The sequence below is a fragment of the Thalia democratica genome, chromosome 4 (genome assembly GCF_965202585.1).
Source record: "Thalia democratica chromosome 4, ktThaDemo2.hap1.1, whole genome shotgun sequence".
Lineage (NCBI taxonomy): Eukaryota > Metazoa > Chordata > Thaliacea > Salpida > Salpidae > Thalia > Thalia democratica.
In genome coordinates, this window is record NC_139168.1 from 53492401 (window position 1) to 53511040 (window position 18640).

The 18640-nt window shown below is 26.9% G+C and overlaps 1 protein-coding gene across 1 annotated transcript in view; it reads right to left on the minus strand.

Moving 5' to 3' along the window:
- Positions 1-5925: 5925 nt before the first annotated feature.
- The window catches only part of LOC145833448 (sushi, von Willebrand factor type A, EGF and pentraxin domain-containing protein 1-like), a 48754-nt gene continuing 36039 nt past the window's right edge, over positions 5926-18640 (minus strand). The window contains exons 41-47 of the mRNA XM_082940623.1: positions 16604-16766; positions 16358-16476; positions 9879-10052; positions 8720-8836; positions 7960-8086; positions 6840-7011; positions 5926-6114 (exon numbers count right to left, since the gene is read on the minus strand). Of these exons, the coding sequence (XP_082796749.1) occupies positions 5926-6114; positions 6840-7011; positions 7960-8086; positions 8720-8836; positions 9879-10052; positions 16358-16476; positions 16604-16766 (1061 nt within the window). The remainder of the gene's footprint in view (positions 6115-6839; positions 7012-7959; positions 8087-8719; positions 8837-9878; positions 10053-16357; positions 16477-16603; positions 16767-18640) is intronic.

An 18640-nucleotide genomic window follows, 5' to 3' on the forward strand; every position in this document is an offset into this window, starting at 1 on the left:
ATTGATACATAAATAGTCTTTATTTATTTTTTCATTCAAACTTAACAACTTACTATAAAAGTTTAAAAAGCAGTTTAAAATTATTCTGACAAGGTTTTTTTTTTCTTACTCCTTCTTTGATTAATTTAAATGACTGTATCATATTAATATTTGTTTTATAAATACAACTTACTATTTTTTTAATTTAAAAACTTAATGTTATATATATAAACACTTTTGATATGTTTATACAATTTTAATTTTATATAATTCAAAAGACATTTTAATGCTCAAATTTAAAGTTTTTTACATTTATTTTAAACCTTAAAAAAAGCTATTATTATTCAAAGTTAGTTTTTAAATTTTCTTATAAAAGGCACAGTAATACTGTGTAGCAAAACAATAGTAACTATATAAATATTTGCGTTATAATAACTCTAAAAGCTATAAAAAAGTTATTCAAATGTATGAAAAAGTACTTTTCGAAGAAATACTTAAATTTAAAATTCTTTCGTTTTATTGCTTTTCTTTAACTTTTAGTTGAGGAAAGGCTTGAGTTTCACGTTAAGTTTGTGATTTTTTAATTAAGAATGTATTAAAAAAGTATAACAACAAGTTTTTTTTTTTCTAAACAATTCTGCTATAAAACAATATTACTATCTATTAGAAATTTTAACTTTAACTAGTTTCTTATCTAGATACTTGAAGCCTGTGATATCCTAAAAAGGAGAAAATACAATTTTAAACCAGTTTTTCTAAAAAAAGTCTTTATAATAGTCCTGTTTATTATTAAATGAACACGATAATTAAAATCTTATAATTAAAACTATATAATTTTAAACTTAATAGACTGCAAAAGAATTTCTTTTTCAAATAACTTTTCAATAAAAACTTATCAACAAGCTAAGTTTTTTATTTACGTCAAGAAACTTCATTTGTTTTATATTGCTTTTTATTTATTGTTTCGAATTTAATCTGTAACAAACTATATTTATGCAACTTAGTGATAAACAAAGTATATCAAAATATTTAGTTACTTTTTTTTGGGATTTATAACTTTGTTTTTGATTGTTATTATATTTTAAACATAATTAGTTAAGAACAATATTTAGGTTCTTCGATGTCTAAATGTGTCAAGACTCAAACTAAAACGCATAAAATTTCATAAAGTCACCTACTTATTTATGAATTTTTTAAAACTGAAATAAAAAAACAGTTACTATTAACGTTATAACTGGCTGTGACACTTATTTTTTCTAAATTAAAACTTTAAATCTCATATATTTTTAGTTTTTTACAAATTTATACTAAACTTAGTATGATTAGAGTTTGATAAAACTATACCTTTAAAGTTAAAGTTCAACTAACATATCTAACTAATATACGTCCTTGTGCTACCTACTGTTATTATTGAAAACTTTATTTGCCTCTAAAATTTTAGAAACATTGCACATTTGAAGGTGCGACCACAAATTAAAAATTTTAACTAAAAAAGTGTTAAGGAAAATCAAGTTATCAAGAACAGTAGTTACGTGTAAACAGAATTTTCAGGTGTTTCAATTTGGCAAATGACTGGTTTGCACTTTATGATATTATTATCAGACCAATGCCCGGATAAACCACATTTACTTCGGTTGTTTTCACTAACTATATAAAAACCCTTGTCACAACTGTATTCTATAACATCTCCATAGACATAATTTGCATAACTATACTTCTGCAAAAAAGATTTTTTCAATTTATAACAAGCTATTTAATAAAGTTCTCTTTTTTATTCAAAAGCATTTTTTTTTGTAAATAAGACTATAAAAATTGTTTTTCTACAAAATAGTCTAATCTTTTGTTTCAGATACTTAGAAGCTAGCGTTAAACTTGTTCATTTACCAGCTTGGCAAAAGCTATTAAATATTTTAATTTTTAAAAATTAATGTATAATTGTAACAAATAATAAAGTATTCAAACTTGCTCGACTTAAAAAGCATTTTAATTGCGAATCAAAGAATATACTACTTACGTATATCCATAAATATTATACATGTGCATAATTTAAAAAGTTTTTTTTATACTAATTGACTTCATAAAAAGTTACTGTCAAAGACAGCGAAACGAAAATATAATTAAGAACGCTCGTAGTACAACATATTAAAATAGTTTCCCCTGTTGTTAAATATTTTGCTATCCAAAAAAAAATCTTATTAAAGGAAAAAATAAAACGTTAAAACTTTTATGCTGCTTGTTATTATTTAAACTGTAACTTTTGAAAATTTATATATATTTGAAACTAGTAAGTTAATTAAGACTTACAATGTGGTACTAAGACTTTATTTTCTATAGAGATAAATTTAAATATCATCATTTAGCAATAGGTTAAAAATACTAAGTTAATAAACTAAATACTATAATATACAACATCTTTAGCTTTTTTTGTTAGTTTTAAACTAGATATTTCAAAATTGTTTAATAAGTTTGACGGATTATAACTTACAATAAAACAGTAGCTTTTAATTGTAGATTTGAATTCAAAGCTAAAATACATAAACTTATAAAACTAACATTTGCCATTGCTCTGTTTATTAACTTAAAATCTCCATATTTTAATAAAGGTGGATTTACGCATCTATTAGGATAGCATTTGAAGTCAGTTGAATTGTAACTTTGATCAGATTGGCAAACTATTGTATCTTTTCCTTTCGGATGATAACCATCATCGCAAATGTATCTAATATACAAATTTGTGTTTTATCTAATAAAACAAATTTCAAGTTGTAATATTTACCTGACAAGATTCCCATAATAATATCCCGAATTCTCATCTACTAAGTAAAAATTTGCATTGCTTAAGTTAGGAGGTTTTTCACACGGTTTGGCTTTACAGAAAGGAGCGGCTAAACTATTTCCTAAAGTTTATTGAAGCAAATTGCATATTATTTTTATTTAGTTTAGAACTTTCAAAGTCATACCAAGTTAACAGATTATTTCAAACTTTTAATTAAAATGAATATATAATTAAACTTTGAAAAATGCGTCAATACAAATCTATACCCTTTTTGAAGAAAAAAAATAACCTGTATCAATGTTTCCGTATTTTCCATTCGGTAAACATGTTAAAACTTGGGTTCCTTCAAGATAATATCCTTCATCACAAGTATATTTAGCTTTAGTCATAAAAGTAAAAGCACCATATTTATTACTATACTCAATATTCGAATGAGTACTCAAAGGTGCTTCCCCACAGCTTATAGCTGTACATACTGGAGTTTTTGTAAACTCACCTGATATTTGACACTAAAAAGAAGTTATAACAATTATTAATGCTTAACGAACTAAAAATAGGCTATCGCTAACCAAAAAATATAAAATGTTTAAGGTGTTGATAATATATTCAAAACAAGTTACCCGAACATTCATAACATCGCTGCTTTCAAAACCATCATTACAGTAATAAGTTGATACTTGTCCGTAAGATAATGGTACTAAAGCTCTATGGTAAGAAAATTCAATGCTAGGAGGTATACCACAGTATATAAGTTCGCAACTTGGTTGTTTGTCTATTTTCATAAGTCAGTTATTGTAAAAATCAATCTCATCAATATTTTATTAATAAAACTTTTGTAACTGTCTATAAATTAAATTTTGTTGACAATTTTATTTAAGTTTCATATTTTTTAATGCTTATTCTGAATAAATACAACTTTTGAGTTACCCATTGTTTCTTAGTTATTTTAGTTCTTTAACACTTACTAAAATATTGTTTATGAAGTTTAATAATCTTTGAGATATTATTATATGCATATCATATATTAAACAAACTAAAATATATAAACTAGTATTGAAAAATACTACTTTTCTGTATTACGGGCCATAATTTACAAATAACGGTTTAAGACCTATGAATCTAAGTTATTGCTAGATTTCAAAACAATAAATGACAGAATAAACGTCAATTAAATAATTTACTTATTTTTTACCTAATGCATAGTAAAGCAATTTCTAAGCACACTACTGTGCACAGGTAACATATGAAGCCCTTTTGATTTGAATTACCGAGTTTGTAACTTTTATTTTTACAACTTTGGCTTTTACAAATTAAAATGAATGTGTTAGAAAAATATAAGACCCGAAGTACTTTTTAATAAGACATATTTTACTTACCGGACCAAAAACCATCAGCTTGGCAAGTCCTGACAGAATTTGATCGTTTGCTTAGTTTATATCCTTCACTACACTTATAACTAAGAACACTTCCATAAATTGCACCTTCGCCATATTTACTGTTTTCCAAGCTGTAAAGTATCGAAAAAATTATATTTATTGATATGTTCTTTTACTTTTTCTATAGATCCGACAACAAATAAATTTTTAATGAATAAATGAACACACAAGATTTTTTCTTTCCATTATATTTCGTCAAATTCTTTTCAGGGAAACTACAATTGAAACAATACAATAAAACAAAACAAGTATATATATAAGAAAAAATTTCAAATTGATTAACTAATCAATTAAGTAAACGTAAATGTAATCAACAAAAACTTTGAAAATCAACACAAAATGGTCTTAACTAAATAAGGCTAAAGTGTAGTCAAATTCTTTCTTTTTACATAAATTTGGTTTATTTAAATGAATTAAAATGGCTTCAAGTCTAACTAATTCCTATGTATTTGAACATTGTCGCATTACACTGAAATTAGATAATGCAAACTTTTTTCCACAAATTGGATTATTCACAAGGTGTTCTGCAATCGCGGATTTTTTTATTGCATTTTTGACTGCAATACTCTTTTCGTCTTTTTTGTCTTTAATATACGAACTGATACACTTGGGAACATGTTACTTTATTCTAGTTATGAGGTGTCGAGAAGTTTACCAATGTAGCTACTGTCACAGCAGCATTTAAACTTTTAAACTACAAGACTTTTTTCTTGTGGTGTCATTAGGTCTTTTCCCGAACGTTGAAGTATTGGTTTGGACATGAATAGAACCCTAGGATTCACCGCATGATATGTTTTACTTATTATATCCACTATTTTCTTTTCAATTAATTTCAATTCGGCACCAATATATGGAAGTTTCAATAATATTGGGCATTTATCTGGTCCATAAGGTTTAGCTATATTTGAATTGGTAGATTGTGATTTTATTACTCGGTTTACTAGCGTTTCGGGACACCCATTGAGTTTAAGAATTGACTTTATATTGTTAACTTCATCAGCTAAGTATTCTGGTGAGCAGATTTTTGTGCTCTACTGATAGAGTCTTAAAAAAAACAATTTTTCTACGTTTAATACAAAATGATTGGAAGTTTAAGTAGTTGTTGGTGAAGGTAGGCTTTCTGTATACTTTTGTTGTGAATTTTCATCTTTTTTAACAATCAGAACATCGAGACACCTCACAACTAGAATAAAGGAATATGTTCCTAAGTGTATCAGTTCGTATATTAAAGACAAAAAAGACGAAAAGAGTATTGCAGTCAAAAATGCAATAAAAAACTCCGCGAAAGCACAACACCTTGTGAATAATCCAAGTTGTGGAAAAAATTTTGCATTATCTAATTTCAGTGTAATGCGACAATGTTCAAATACATTGGAATTAAATCGATTTGAAGCCAGCTTAATATATTTAAATAAACCAAATTTATGTTAAAAGAAAGAATTTGACTACACTTTAGCCTTATTTAGTTAAAACCATTTTGTGTTGATTTTTAAAGTTTTTGTTGATTACATTTTTGTTGATTACATTTACGTTTACTTATTCGATTAATTAATTAATTAATTTGAACTTTTTTTGTATTTATACTTGTTGTGTTTTATTGTATTGTTTCAATTGTTATTTCCCTGAAGAGAATTTGACAAAATATATTGGAAAGAAAAAAATTTGAGTGTTCATTTGTTCATTAAAAATTATAAAATAAAGTCTGATGTCTAAATTACTAAATTAATTATTTATTTACGTGTATTCCGTATTTTCTATGTTTTCTATCGGACAATTAACTGGTAAACATTTCAAGTGTTTGCTATTAGACCAATGTCCAGACGAATCACAATTTAATTGATTGTTTTCAGACATTAAATGAAATCCCATATCACAGCTGTATTTTAGAATGTCTTTAAAAACGTGATCTGCATATTCATATGTCTGTTTAAAAAAAAGTAGTTTCAATTAATTTTAGAATATTTTTTAACAATATATAAACCTTTAATAGTTGAAGAATAACAACTAATTATGTTACAAAATAAAATCCTTCAAGCGGTTAAGCACCTTTAAATATATTTAAAAGTTGAAAATACTTTTTGCGATAGTTTCGTGAAAGTTATTATTGTTTTTGTTTTCTACACTTGTCTAAAAGGGTTGATCATGCCAATTCGATCATCAGACCACAAGTTTCGGTAGACTGAGACCGGTTTCGTCCTTATTAATTTCGGTCTCAGTCTACCGAAACTTGTGGTCTGATGATCGAATTGGCATGATCAACCCTTTTGTTAAATTTGAGCTTGTCTCACGGCAAACGAAAGTCCGGACTTGTTCTGCAGACTTTCGCCGATTTTGTTGATTACATTTGTTTCATAAATAATTAATCTTATTTTTGATTAGAAAACTAAGGAAAAAAAAAAAAAAAGTTAGTTTAGGTATTAAGGAAAACCAACCTTATTAGTAAAGATGCATAGTTGTTTTAGTTGTTCATTAATTAAATACGCTAAAATACTATATTTAAAATTTAAACATTTATAATGTTTTTTCTACAGACAGGCTTTGTTTACTTTAAACGTGATTCTTTTTTAAATCGCTTTTCGTTAAAGCTTGAATTTGTTTTTGGGCATAGTTTATAAATGTATTTAAACTTTTAAAATAAAAAAAAATACTTTGTTATTTTTTCTCATGTCTATATTAAAAGTTCCGTATTTTACAACTGGTGGTACATCGCAAGCTATTGGAAGACACTCAAAACTTCCATAAGTAAAATTAAAAGACTGATCAGATTGACAAACAGTTAGAGAGTTTCCTTTTGAAAAAAATCCTTCAATGCAAGTAAACCTAAACAAATAGAGATTAGTTAACAGTAAAGGAACCAAAGACTTCTAATATTTATTATAAATAACGTATGATGTTTAAAATGTAAAAATATTAGAGACTGTAAATAGTTTACTATTGTTTTTTATTTTAAGTAACACAGCGTGATAAAACAAACGGTAATATCTTTTTAAATTATGCTCTAACTATTTTTATTTGTATAGTTATGACAGTTATAAAAAATACTTTAAACTTATGTTTTTTTTTATAAGTAAAAGATGAAACAATTTTAAAAAAAAAGTTGCTAATTGTATAAAAAGTTTAAATGGAACCAAGTAATAGTTTAAGTAGTATAATTTAAAAAAAACAACTAATTGTATGATTGTTGATGATAAAATTCAAAAAATAGTACGTTAGTTCTACTGTAATAAAATTTAGATACCAAAGTAAAGTTATAATTTATTCACCAAAAAAATCCGTCAAATAACAAATTGTTTTATAGAAACAAGAAACTTAATTTGATAAAATATTTAAAATATAAATCAGATTTTGCCTACTTAACTTCACTTTTATTAATATAGCTTAAATTTTTAACTATACATAAAATTTGAACAACTAAAATTCACTAGTTTTGTGTTTGTACTTGCAGATTTCTGTAAAAAACGATTAAATAAGATTTTTTTAAACAATTAAGTGTCCTAACTTTGTTATTATTTTTAAGTTTGAACAGAAAAACTCAAAGCACCAAGTATTTGTTTTTGTTCAGTGAATAAGGTATAAAGTGTGATAAACAGTACTTCTGAACTTAAAATAAATAACACGTAAAAATGTTACTATATATTTCAAAACAAATATGATGTTTCAAAGCAAAATATAAGCTTACTTAAGTAACTTTATAATTTAAGAAAACTTATTGTTATCTATATATTAGTTTTTCACATGTAAACTGCAAAAACAAAAAGTAAAACTTACTGAAGAACATCTCTATAAAATGCTTGGGTTCTATCTGAATCGTTATTTATAGTGTAAGTTGAATACAATATGAATGGTGCATCTTCGCATAACACTGGTTTACATTCTGGAGGTTTTTGTACTTTGTCTGTTTGAATTTATACATAGAAAATATTAGCAACAAAAACATCGGCGAAAGTCTGCAAAACAGAAGTCTTGAATTTCGTATACCGTGAGACAACTTTAAGTTTAACAAAACGGTTGGTCGTACAAATTCGATCATCATACCACAAGCCTTCGGAAGACTGAGACCGGTTTCGTCCTTATTAGGACTCATCAGTCAGTCAAAACCAAAAAACTTGCAGTCTTCAATCTTCAAATGGCTTATCATGCTTTCACAAAAAACAAAAAGCAACCGTTTAAATGAAGTAGAAAATTTTAAAGTATTTTTTACTAAACTACTAAAAAAAAATTTTGTAGTAAAATTGATATCAAATGAATACTTTTTGTTTATTTTTAGTAATTATCGTCATTTAAGTAAGGAAAAGTAGTATATGTGTTTAATTTCTATTGATTCTGTTAATGTCTTAGTGCTTAAATTAATGAGATAAAAGTTTTTTAAACTTGAAGAATATTTTTTAATTTTTAAGTTCATCTCATTCTTATTAGATAAAACTTATTAAGCTAAAGTCTAGACCATTTCTAATGATTTTAAATATATGTATATCATTACCAGAATTAAATGTTTTTTTAATCTAAAGAAGAGATGTCAAAGTACTACTTGTTGTTAGGTCACCGTAATTTCCGTCAGCAAGACAAGTGAGAGTTACTACACCTTGGAGGTAAAAACCATCATTACAATAATAAGATTCTACATCTTGGTATGCATTTGCGTTACCTGTGTAGGTTTAGTTTATTTAATTTAGTATGGCGATAGCATTTAAATTTGTACAGTAGTAAGCATACAACTTGTTTTACGGTGTATTAATTTTTTTTGTGAGAGTAGTTTTTTAGCCTGTTTTTAGCACCCTTAAAATTTCTTAATAGTTTCAAAATTGTTATAAAAAAAAAAGTACAATTTTTTTAAATATTTGTTTATATAAAGGTTTAAACCTTAAATCGAAAGTTTAAACCAATCTAAAGTAATTTTCACATAGCTTTTATTGTCTATAAAACACAGGAGTTTATAAAATTATTAAAACTTTTATAAAAACAATATTAAACTTTTAAACCTACAAGTATTTGTTTTTTTTCCGAACCATCAAATAAACAATCAAACGTTTTAGCTCTAATTAATTTAATGATAATACAAATTAAAAACTGAAACAAAAATAAAATTTTAGTATAAACTAAAAATAAGTTAACCTATGAAATTAAAATGAAAAAAATTGTATAAAAAACATTTATTGTTTTTGAGTATTAAACATTTACAGTAAAGTCTTATTAAGGATATCTTTGTATAAAAATTGCAAAACTGTAAATATGAATAGTTTGGTTTTGGTACTGGTTTTAACTAAAAAGTTTAAACATAAGTCACTCATTTAAAAAAAGGTTTAATAATTAATTTCGTTTAGCTCTTCATCAGAATAAACTTGCTAAAAACTGATACTATAGTGCAAATTTAGTTATAAACAGTAATTTTGAAATACATAGCTTAAAATTGTTACGTCATATTGCATAAAAGTATATAAAAATCAACTGTAGTTTAAACATTTTAAACAAACTTTTATGCTTATGACGTAACAATTTTAAGCTATGTATTTCAAAATTACTGTTTATAACTAAATTTGCACTATATTGGTATCAGTATTTAACATTTAATTCTGATGAAGAGCTAAACAAAATTAATTATTAAACCTTTTTTAAAATGAGTGACTTATGTTTAAACTTTTTAGTCAAAACTGTAAAAAATTTTAACCAGGCTTTAAAAATTTTTTAACCTCTACGTCTTCCATTTTTTATATCCGGTGCATTTCCACAAACATTGGGATCACATTTTGGTGGATGATCACTCCACATACCGGTTTCCAAACATGTTATCCATTCTATTCCATTTCTATGATAGCCTTCGTTGCAGTGGTATACAACCGCTTGCTTGTAAATGAAAGAGCTTCCTGAAAAAAATGGAGTTTCTATATAAATGATGAAAAACTATCAATTTTAAATAATGTTTACTAATTAAAACCAGAACGAAACAAGATCGTTTGAATAAAACAACAATTATTTTTCTTTTTATCATTTTACTGGTGTATGAACAGTTGCATTTATAGTTTATATAAAAAATACACTGACTACTTATGGGACTTCTAGAAGTAGGTTTTAAAAAATTTTTTTTTCTTATCTGTTATTTCCACGTGCCAGTTACTTTTTAAGTTTTAAAATATTTGTTTATTTATTAGTAGTGGGTTAAAAATATTTTATTTGTATTTATCAAATACTTTTTAAAATCGATACTTGATTTTTAAAATAACATACACCTTATTTAAAGTACTTACAAAATAGAAACTGACACATATTAAAATAAAGTTTGATTATATCAATTCGATCATCAGACCACAAGCCTTCGGTAGACTGAGACCAAGGTTTAAATCTCATTGAAATTCGTTAGTCAACCGAAAAACCTTCAGTCTTCAATCAACAAACAATTTAAAATGTTTAACCATGAAGCAACCGTTTGCAGGTATTGATCAGTAACGTCAGCGTTGTCTTTTGCCGTGTAACGCTTAATACATTGTCCACTAGGCAAGACAGCAAGTACGCTCGTATTAAAAGCGATCAAAGAAAACAGCGGCAAAAGTCTACAGAGACTAAGCCCGGATTTTCTTATGCGTTGAAACAAGCTAAGTTTACTCAACTATAAGCTAGAATTGATAAAACTGCTTTCTTAGTTAGTGTTGCTAACATAACCCCTTGATGAATGAGAAAAGTCTTGTGAAATATATTTCAGAAAACAAAACAGATGAAAAAACTCCTGTGAAATATTATGTGTAAAATAAGTGTCAGAGAGCACAACAGATGAGAAAATTCCTGTGAAATGTGTTTTAGAGAGCACCACAGGTAAGAAAATTCCTGTGAGATAAGTGCCAAAAAACCCCGCCATTGAGAGTAAAGTAGTAGAAGATTAAAGGACTAGTCACGGGACCTGATTTAGACGTGAACATAAGCGACATTATTATAATGAAGTGATAAGAGGGAGAGGTCAAGAAGGAGAGGAGTTTGAGAGGAAGCAGCAGCAGCAACATTTCTAAGCCGTGATGAGTTGAAACGGTTCAGAGGATGATGATTTTATGGTAAAGCGGCAGCTGGCGCTTGAGGAATAAAAACGTTATAAGACTTAAGTAATACTAATAACTTAACTGTGTTTTGAAGTAATGCTGTATATCAGTTTTTCATAGTAAAATTTTTTAATCTTTTACAAAATTCTTGATATAAAGCAGCGCTTGATTAATTTTTTGAGTTCAAATGTATTTAATTTTTTTAATATTGATTAAAAAAAGAAACATGATAATAGAAACCCCTCGTAAGAGTTTCAGTTGAAGGGCAAAATTAAAGAAAGTGTGAGAAATTCGCCTTTTTTTGTTAAATTGTAGTTTTAATTTTCGGCCATTTTTTTCGTGTGTTGGCGGTAAATGTTTATTTTATTAAGTTGTTGATACAAGGTGTTTTTGCACTAACTTTGTACATAATGTTTATAAATTGTTGTTCCTCAATGCTGTTATTAATTTTAATTAAAAATATTAAACTATGTGTAACTGTTAAACTGATACTTTATACTTGATTTTTTGAATTTAATATTTATTTTCTTAAACATTTTCATAACCATGGAGCAGGAAAATGTAGATTTTGCCCCTAGCACCAAACGCTCTAAGCTGTTAAAAAATAGTAGTAGAACTAAGAGGAGCTTTAGTTCTACATATAAAAGTAATCCCTTAATACATGCCTCAAGGGTTACAAAAAATATCTAAACTTATTTTGCAGACACTTTATCTAGATAATAAAGTTGTAGAGTTTTTTGTTATTGTTCAAAAGTAAAGTTCTTTTATAAATTAAACTTCTAAGGATCTATGTACTTAATAAATCAAATTTATAAACACAGCCACCTTCATCTTGAGTACATATTTCAACAACTACCAAAAGTTCTTACTCAAGGGGAAGTCTGTACTTAATAAACGTTGGTCTTTTTTTAAAAATGAACAAGTGTAACATTTGAGTCACTAATGTTATGAAAAGATTAAACTTTTTTAAGTAATTGTTAATTTCTTTTTTAAATCTATTGTTTATCAAAAACTAAAGCTTAATGATTTTTTGGATAACTGAATAAAAAAAATTTGTATAATTTGTTTTCGTCTAGAATAAAGTTTTAAACACAAGAACATTTGCAAGTTAATTTTGAGATTCAGAGTTAAATTAAACTTTTAATAAAAACTTCTAAAAGGTTTATTTTTTACTGCTTATTTCCCTAAAAGTTTAAAAAGTTTCTTTCGATTTCATTTACCTTTTCTTTCAAGTCACCCTTGATGGCCAACTCACTCCTGACTCATTAGTCTCAAGAAAACTTCAACAAAATGTATTTTTTTTACGATCAATTTTTTCTAAGAGAATTTTTGAAGTAAAGTTGTAAAATTACTATTTTTAATTTCGCAAATAACTTTTTTGGTAAAAAGTACGTAGTAAAGAGAAAGGTGATTATAATAAGTTATAATATATCAAAAAAAAAAACAATCACTACAAGTTAGTCATATTTTATGTGATGTAAGCATTACATATAATCTTATTCAACTATAAAAAACTTATATCACTTACTGTTTTATAACTAGAATAGTTTTTTTATTCTAATTGTTTGTTGAAAAGGTTTAATGATTTACTTACCAAACTTATACTTACTTTTTGAAATTGTTGCTTAAACACAGTTACTAATATTTTAAAAGTTACTTCGAGTTTTTAAACTCTGATACTTTTACATTTTAAGATTTTTACAGCGTTTTGTATAACTTTACATAAATAAAACAAGTTTATAAATTTTGATATATATTTGGTAGTCATTTCATTTTAAACAGTGTTTAGTAATAAGCTAATTTCCACCATTTTAATTTATAAGAGATACATTTGACTAGAAAACAAAATTTGCCATTAAAAATAGTTCTTGTGTTTGTAGTTTTCAAGGGTAATTTTTGTATTGTTTTGGAACTATAAATATCTAGTATACATTTTACAAGATTTTTAGTTGAAACTTTTGAAAAGTTAACATTTCTTAAAAAATACTTCGTCTAAAAATTTAAGTGGTTAACTTTAATTTTAAACAAAGTTATAGCTTTAAATTGTAAAATACAAACGCTTCTACCAAGATTTTTGGAAGATAAAAAGTAAAATTTTTAACAGCTTTACAAGCAAAAGTTACATACCACATTAGTCGAACTACTTTTCTTTCTATGTTAAATATATTAAATATATTAAATTATTTTTAAAGAATTACACCTAACTAGCTTTTAAAAAGCTAGATTATTTATATTTCTATTATGAAAATAAAAAAAATTGTAAGTATTAATAAAACTATTAAAGTTGTGTTCGCTTTTAAACCTGCATTATTATAAAATATTTGTTTATAAAATTGATAAAATCTCTAAGTATTAGATAACTTATTTTAAAAAATTCAAACTGTACAATAGGGTGTATCTGGTGCGGGTCTAAAATGAAAAATTTAGTAGAGCTTGTAGTTTTTTTAGCGTGGCAAATCATACAAAAGTACAGCAAAGTATTGATTAGCTTCATAGCTGTTAAGTTTTAAAGTTTCGTTTTTAAGGTGTTTTTAAATGGTTAATAGAGATTTTTTTCAGATTTTCTTACTTTGTTTTAAGTTTTGCGCTTACAACAACTTTTGTAATTTTTGTACTTCTCTAGAAAAATATTTTAAACAGTTGTTTAGATTTTTTTAAATACAATAATCACAAATACTTGTGACAGTAAAAATTTTATTCCTAAAAAGAAAGTTAAACAGGTTTAAGTAATTGTTTTCACACAAGATTGGTTCTTGAACTTTGCTTTATTCTGATGTGTGCAACTTCTTTCTACTTTTTCGACAATATATAGATTGTTTTGAAACATGTCCTTATTTCTTAAAGAAGTTAATGAATTTTTGTACAATTTAAAACGTCGTTCAACAACGTCATTAACAACACTCATGCCATTAAATTTCTGCTCTTACCTCTATGTTTTTTGTCAATACATTGTTCTTGAGTTTTAGTAAGAAAAGAATCTGCAATCTAGAATCAAAAAAGTAATTGCTTTCAACAAAGTTTTCTAGATCTCTCTTTTCATTAGCATAAACAGGTAGTTTATATAGCTTGTTCTTCTTTCTAAAGATCGTGCACTGATCAAGTTTTTGAAGAAGCATCAGAACTCTTAGCTTTGACTGATAGAGTTGCAAAATTATCAAACACTCTTAAGGGATCTATTTCTTTAAGAAGATACCATAGATGGCGACTCGTGGCATATAATGCAGAGGTTGCACACAATGTTTTTGTACTTGTGTGACTTTGAACTGTGTTCGAAACATCAAAATTTTTGCCAGAAGCTGCTGAAGCTACAGTACAGTTTATCAGATAGGGAATGTAGTAGAACCACTAGGGAGATGTCAGAAATTTATTAACTTGGCATCACATGTGAGCAAAATGGTTCTAGGATTTCTTTGCTTATCTTCAGCTTTCATTTATCAAACCTACTGGTGTTTACTTTATCAAAAAAGCTATGCTTGGCGACTTTGCCAGTTTTCATGTTTTGAAGATACTGCAAGTCAGTTTTGATGATTTTTTTTCTTTTTCAAATAAAGAAATCTTAAAGATTTTATTTTTATTTAATTTTCATTGTTTCTAGTCAATAACCGTATGTTTCCGTCTAAGTCTGTTAGTTTCCTTTCATAACCTAGTTTATACAGTTCATTTTTAAATGCTGTCAACTTTTTCAAATCGGACTCTTCATAATGATCTATCACTTTTTTATAAACAATTTCAAAAGCTTTAAACATTAAAGAACATTTGTACTTTGTCCTCTTTTTTTCTCCTACTATTTTTTGTCTACTTAATAGCAAAACAGCACTTAAAGGTAAGTTGACTGTCTATAACCAACTTAAGTAAGATGGACCTGGTGACGTACCATTGGTATGTATGCTGTATTAAAGTTATACAATGTAAAATAAACATGTAAAAAAAACAAGTCCCGTTAATCTTACAAAAATATCGATAAAAACGTAGTTTTTTAATGTTAATAGCTCAAGTTTGCTAACAGCTAGGAAACTAATTCCTTCTACTGCTTTTTTATATGATTTTTCACGCTAAAAAATTTACAAAGTTTAGTTTTAATATCGGGGCACTGGATGCATCATACTGTACAGCATTAAGATACGAAAAACAAAAACACAAAATTAGTTAAGCAGCATGAACTTAAATAGTTTTTCTTCTCAATTGTACACTTTTTAACTGTTTATGTGTAAAAATGATAAGTCTTTTCGGGAATTCTAAGACAGTAGACTTGAAACTTATAATACTAAATTAGACAATAATTATGTGACTTTAAAATCAGATACTTGAACTTTTGAACTTTACTAAAACTGCTTTCATGAAATTGCGCGGTAACACACGTAAACGACAAAGAAAAATGCTTTACTTTATCGACTTTGTCCTGAAAAAATGTGTACATCTTTATTTAATCAATTTAGTTGCTGGCAATTTTATTACTCGTTTAACATAATTACGACTAAAAGGGATGCAATTATACTTTTTATTGTTTATGTGTTGTTTTAATATCTAATTCGTTCAAGAAAAAAAACAAACAACTTAAATTATTATGTAAACTATTATGTACTTAAATCAATGGAATTATTAAAACCATAACCTCACTAAGCTTGTTTTAGCTATAACATATGTAACAAACAGCAAACAAAAAAACTCAGTTAATTCTAAGTTGTAGCTATTTTATAGGTTTTTTTACAAAACTTGTTAGATAACACATCTGTAAAATATTTTAGGTTTGTATGTACTAACAAATATGCTATCATTAAACTCAATAAAAAACTATATGTACAATTCTTTAATTTACTTATGTATTGGTACAAGCTAAAGTTGAAATAGTTCTTTGTTTAAATTTTTGTTTTGATTGCTTGCAAACAGTTTGCTAATAACGATCCTAACGAAATAAGTTTGTTGAAATATTCAATAATAACAACAATTTGCGCAGTAATTTTTTCTTTATTCAACTGCCACACACTTCTCTGCGGTAACTTTTTTTAACTATTCATGTATGTTTAACACAGAAAAACGAACGTTAGTTGTAATAAGAAAAGTACTCTGCAAATTTTATGTTATATATAAACCAAAGTTTTCAAAAACTTCTTTAGGTAATTTATTTTTATTATAACTTTTATTACCCGTGAAATATCCGTGTTTAATATCTAGCGGCCTTCCGCACGATTTAGGAACACATACTGGTCTTTTTCCTATCCACGAGTTATTTGGACCACAATAAATTTCTGAAACTCCTTCCATTCTGTATAAATTGTCTGAACTATGTAATTATACTCATAATACGCCTTAATAACTTCATAATAAAACAAAAGAATATTTTAAAAAATCAATAAGGTAACCGAAAACAAATATTTTTTGTTTTTACTGACATAAAACCGGAGTCACAAACGTAGTTTATTTTGTCTTTATACTCGTAAAATTCCCTAGTATGATATTTAATAATAGCAGCGTTTTCTACAGTCTTTGCCTCAGAGCACCTTTTTGGTGAACAGATAGGTTTTTCATCTGACCATTCTCCTACTTGCTGGCAAACTGTTTATAAAAAAAAATAACTTGTTAATTAAGTGAACTGATCTTTAATATTACGAGAAAAAATGTTTTCAACTTTTGAATTATTTTTATAATAAAAATTCCTTTTTGTAACATGTGTTTAACTATAGTCAACTTTTTTTATAACTCGTTTAAAACTAGTGATGTACCGGACTCACTATCCGGGTCCGGGTCCGGCCGGATATTGCCATTTTTGTCTGATATCCGGATCTGGCCGGATTGTAATTTGAAAAAATAGTCCGGATCCGGTTCCGGCCGGATTCTAATTTGAAAAAAAAAGTCCGGGTCTGGTTCCGGCCGGATTCTAATTTGAAAAAAAAGTCCGGGTCCGGTTCCGGCCGGATCTTGATTTGAAAAAAAATATCCGGATCCGAGTCCGGCCGGATTTTAACAGAGATCCTGCCGATTCAGATCTAGTTAGTAAAAAAGAGCATACTGAAAAGTATTTTTTCAAAAACAAACCCTGTGTAAATTAATAAGAGTCATTTTCGTCAGTTAAAATTAAACACCTACCGTTATTGGCTCATTTTGTACGCGTGACAAATTTACATTTGTTTGCATTTAAACTATGAAATAAACATTTCATGAAATGCAACTCTTTACATATGTTGTAAAATTGAAAACTTTGGAATGAATACTTGCATTATTTATTGTTTAAAGTTGAGCTCAAAGAATATTTAAGTTAATACGGTTGAATGTACGAGCCAATGAGAATCATATGACAAAATGTTTGAAACTAAATACTGATGCAACAAAACATCAGAACATGACAGGCAGTTTATATGTAAGCATTTAGTTAGTTTGGTGTGTAGCTTGAAGCAACAAAATATCTTGAACGTTATTGTGAATGCTTATTGTAAATAGTGTTTTGTTTTGAAAGTGAATATTTCAACAGGTGTTTAATTGTTAAAATATTTAAGCCAGGTTTATAGTTTAAAAGTTTATTAAAAATTTACAATTTCTTGTTTACTAAAAGTTTTATTTAATTTTTGGTTTTTTGTTTCAAGTCTTTTGATATAGGTTTAAATAGCTTCCAGTTTTTAAAGTGTTACCCAAAGTAATTAATAATTTTGTATATGCTAGTATTTCTTGTTGTGTTTATATAAAAGATTCATCACTCAAAACTGTCGTGTCTGATTATAGAAAGTAGTCTCAGTTAGAATTTAGTATTTGTTAGATATTAATTAAATAAGGTAGGATTTAATTATGATGGGTAGTACTAATAAGTTAAGTGTACAACAATCAGTTCACAACTTTACTACCAATTTGTCAACCTTTGCTAGCTGTTCTACTCATTATTAGATTAAGTAATTTCTTCAGTGGCAACCCTGCTAGTTTGAAAGTTTTTGGGAATTTTAGAAAATCTTGGACTGCCTCAGGCTAGTTTAGTTTTTTATAAAAACTCAGGCTAGTTTTCTTTTAGATTTTGAATGGGTTTGAGCTGATCCAGTTTTCAATATTTTGTAATTTTTTAGTGTATTTTGTTCAAGAACTCGATTTCCGATTTTTAATTGTAAATAACACCTAAATTTGTAAACTTTTTGGCTAGCTGTTCTACTTATTATTAGATTAAAGTTCTTTTTTTTTCAGTTTTTAAAAACCTCATTCTGACTCAGGCTAGTTTATTCTAGTGATGTACCGGACTCACTATCCGGGTCCGGTCGGATATTGCCATTTTTCTCTGATATCCGGATCCGGCCGGATTCTAATTTTTTTTAAAAGTCCGGATCCGGTTCCGGCCGGACTCTAATTTGAAAAAACAGTCCGCATCCGGTTCCGGCCGGACTCTAATTTGAAAAAAAAGTCCGGATCCGGTTCCGGCCGGATTCTAATTTGAAAAAAAAGTCCGGATCCGG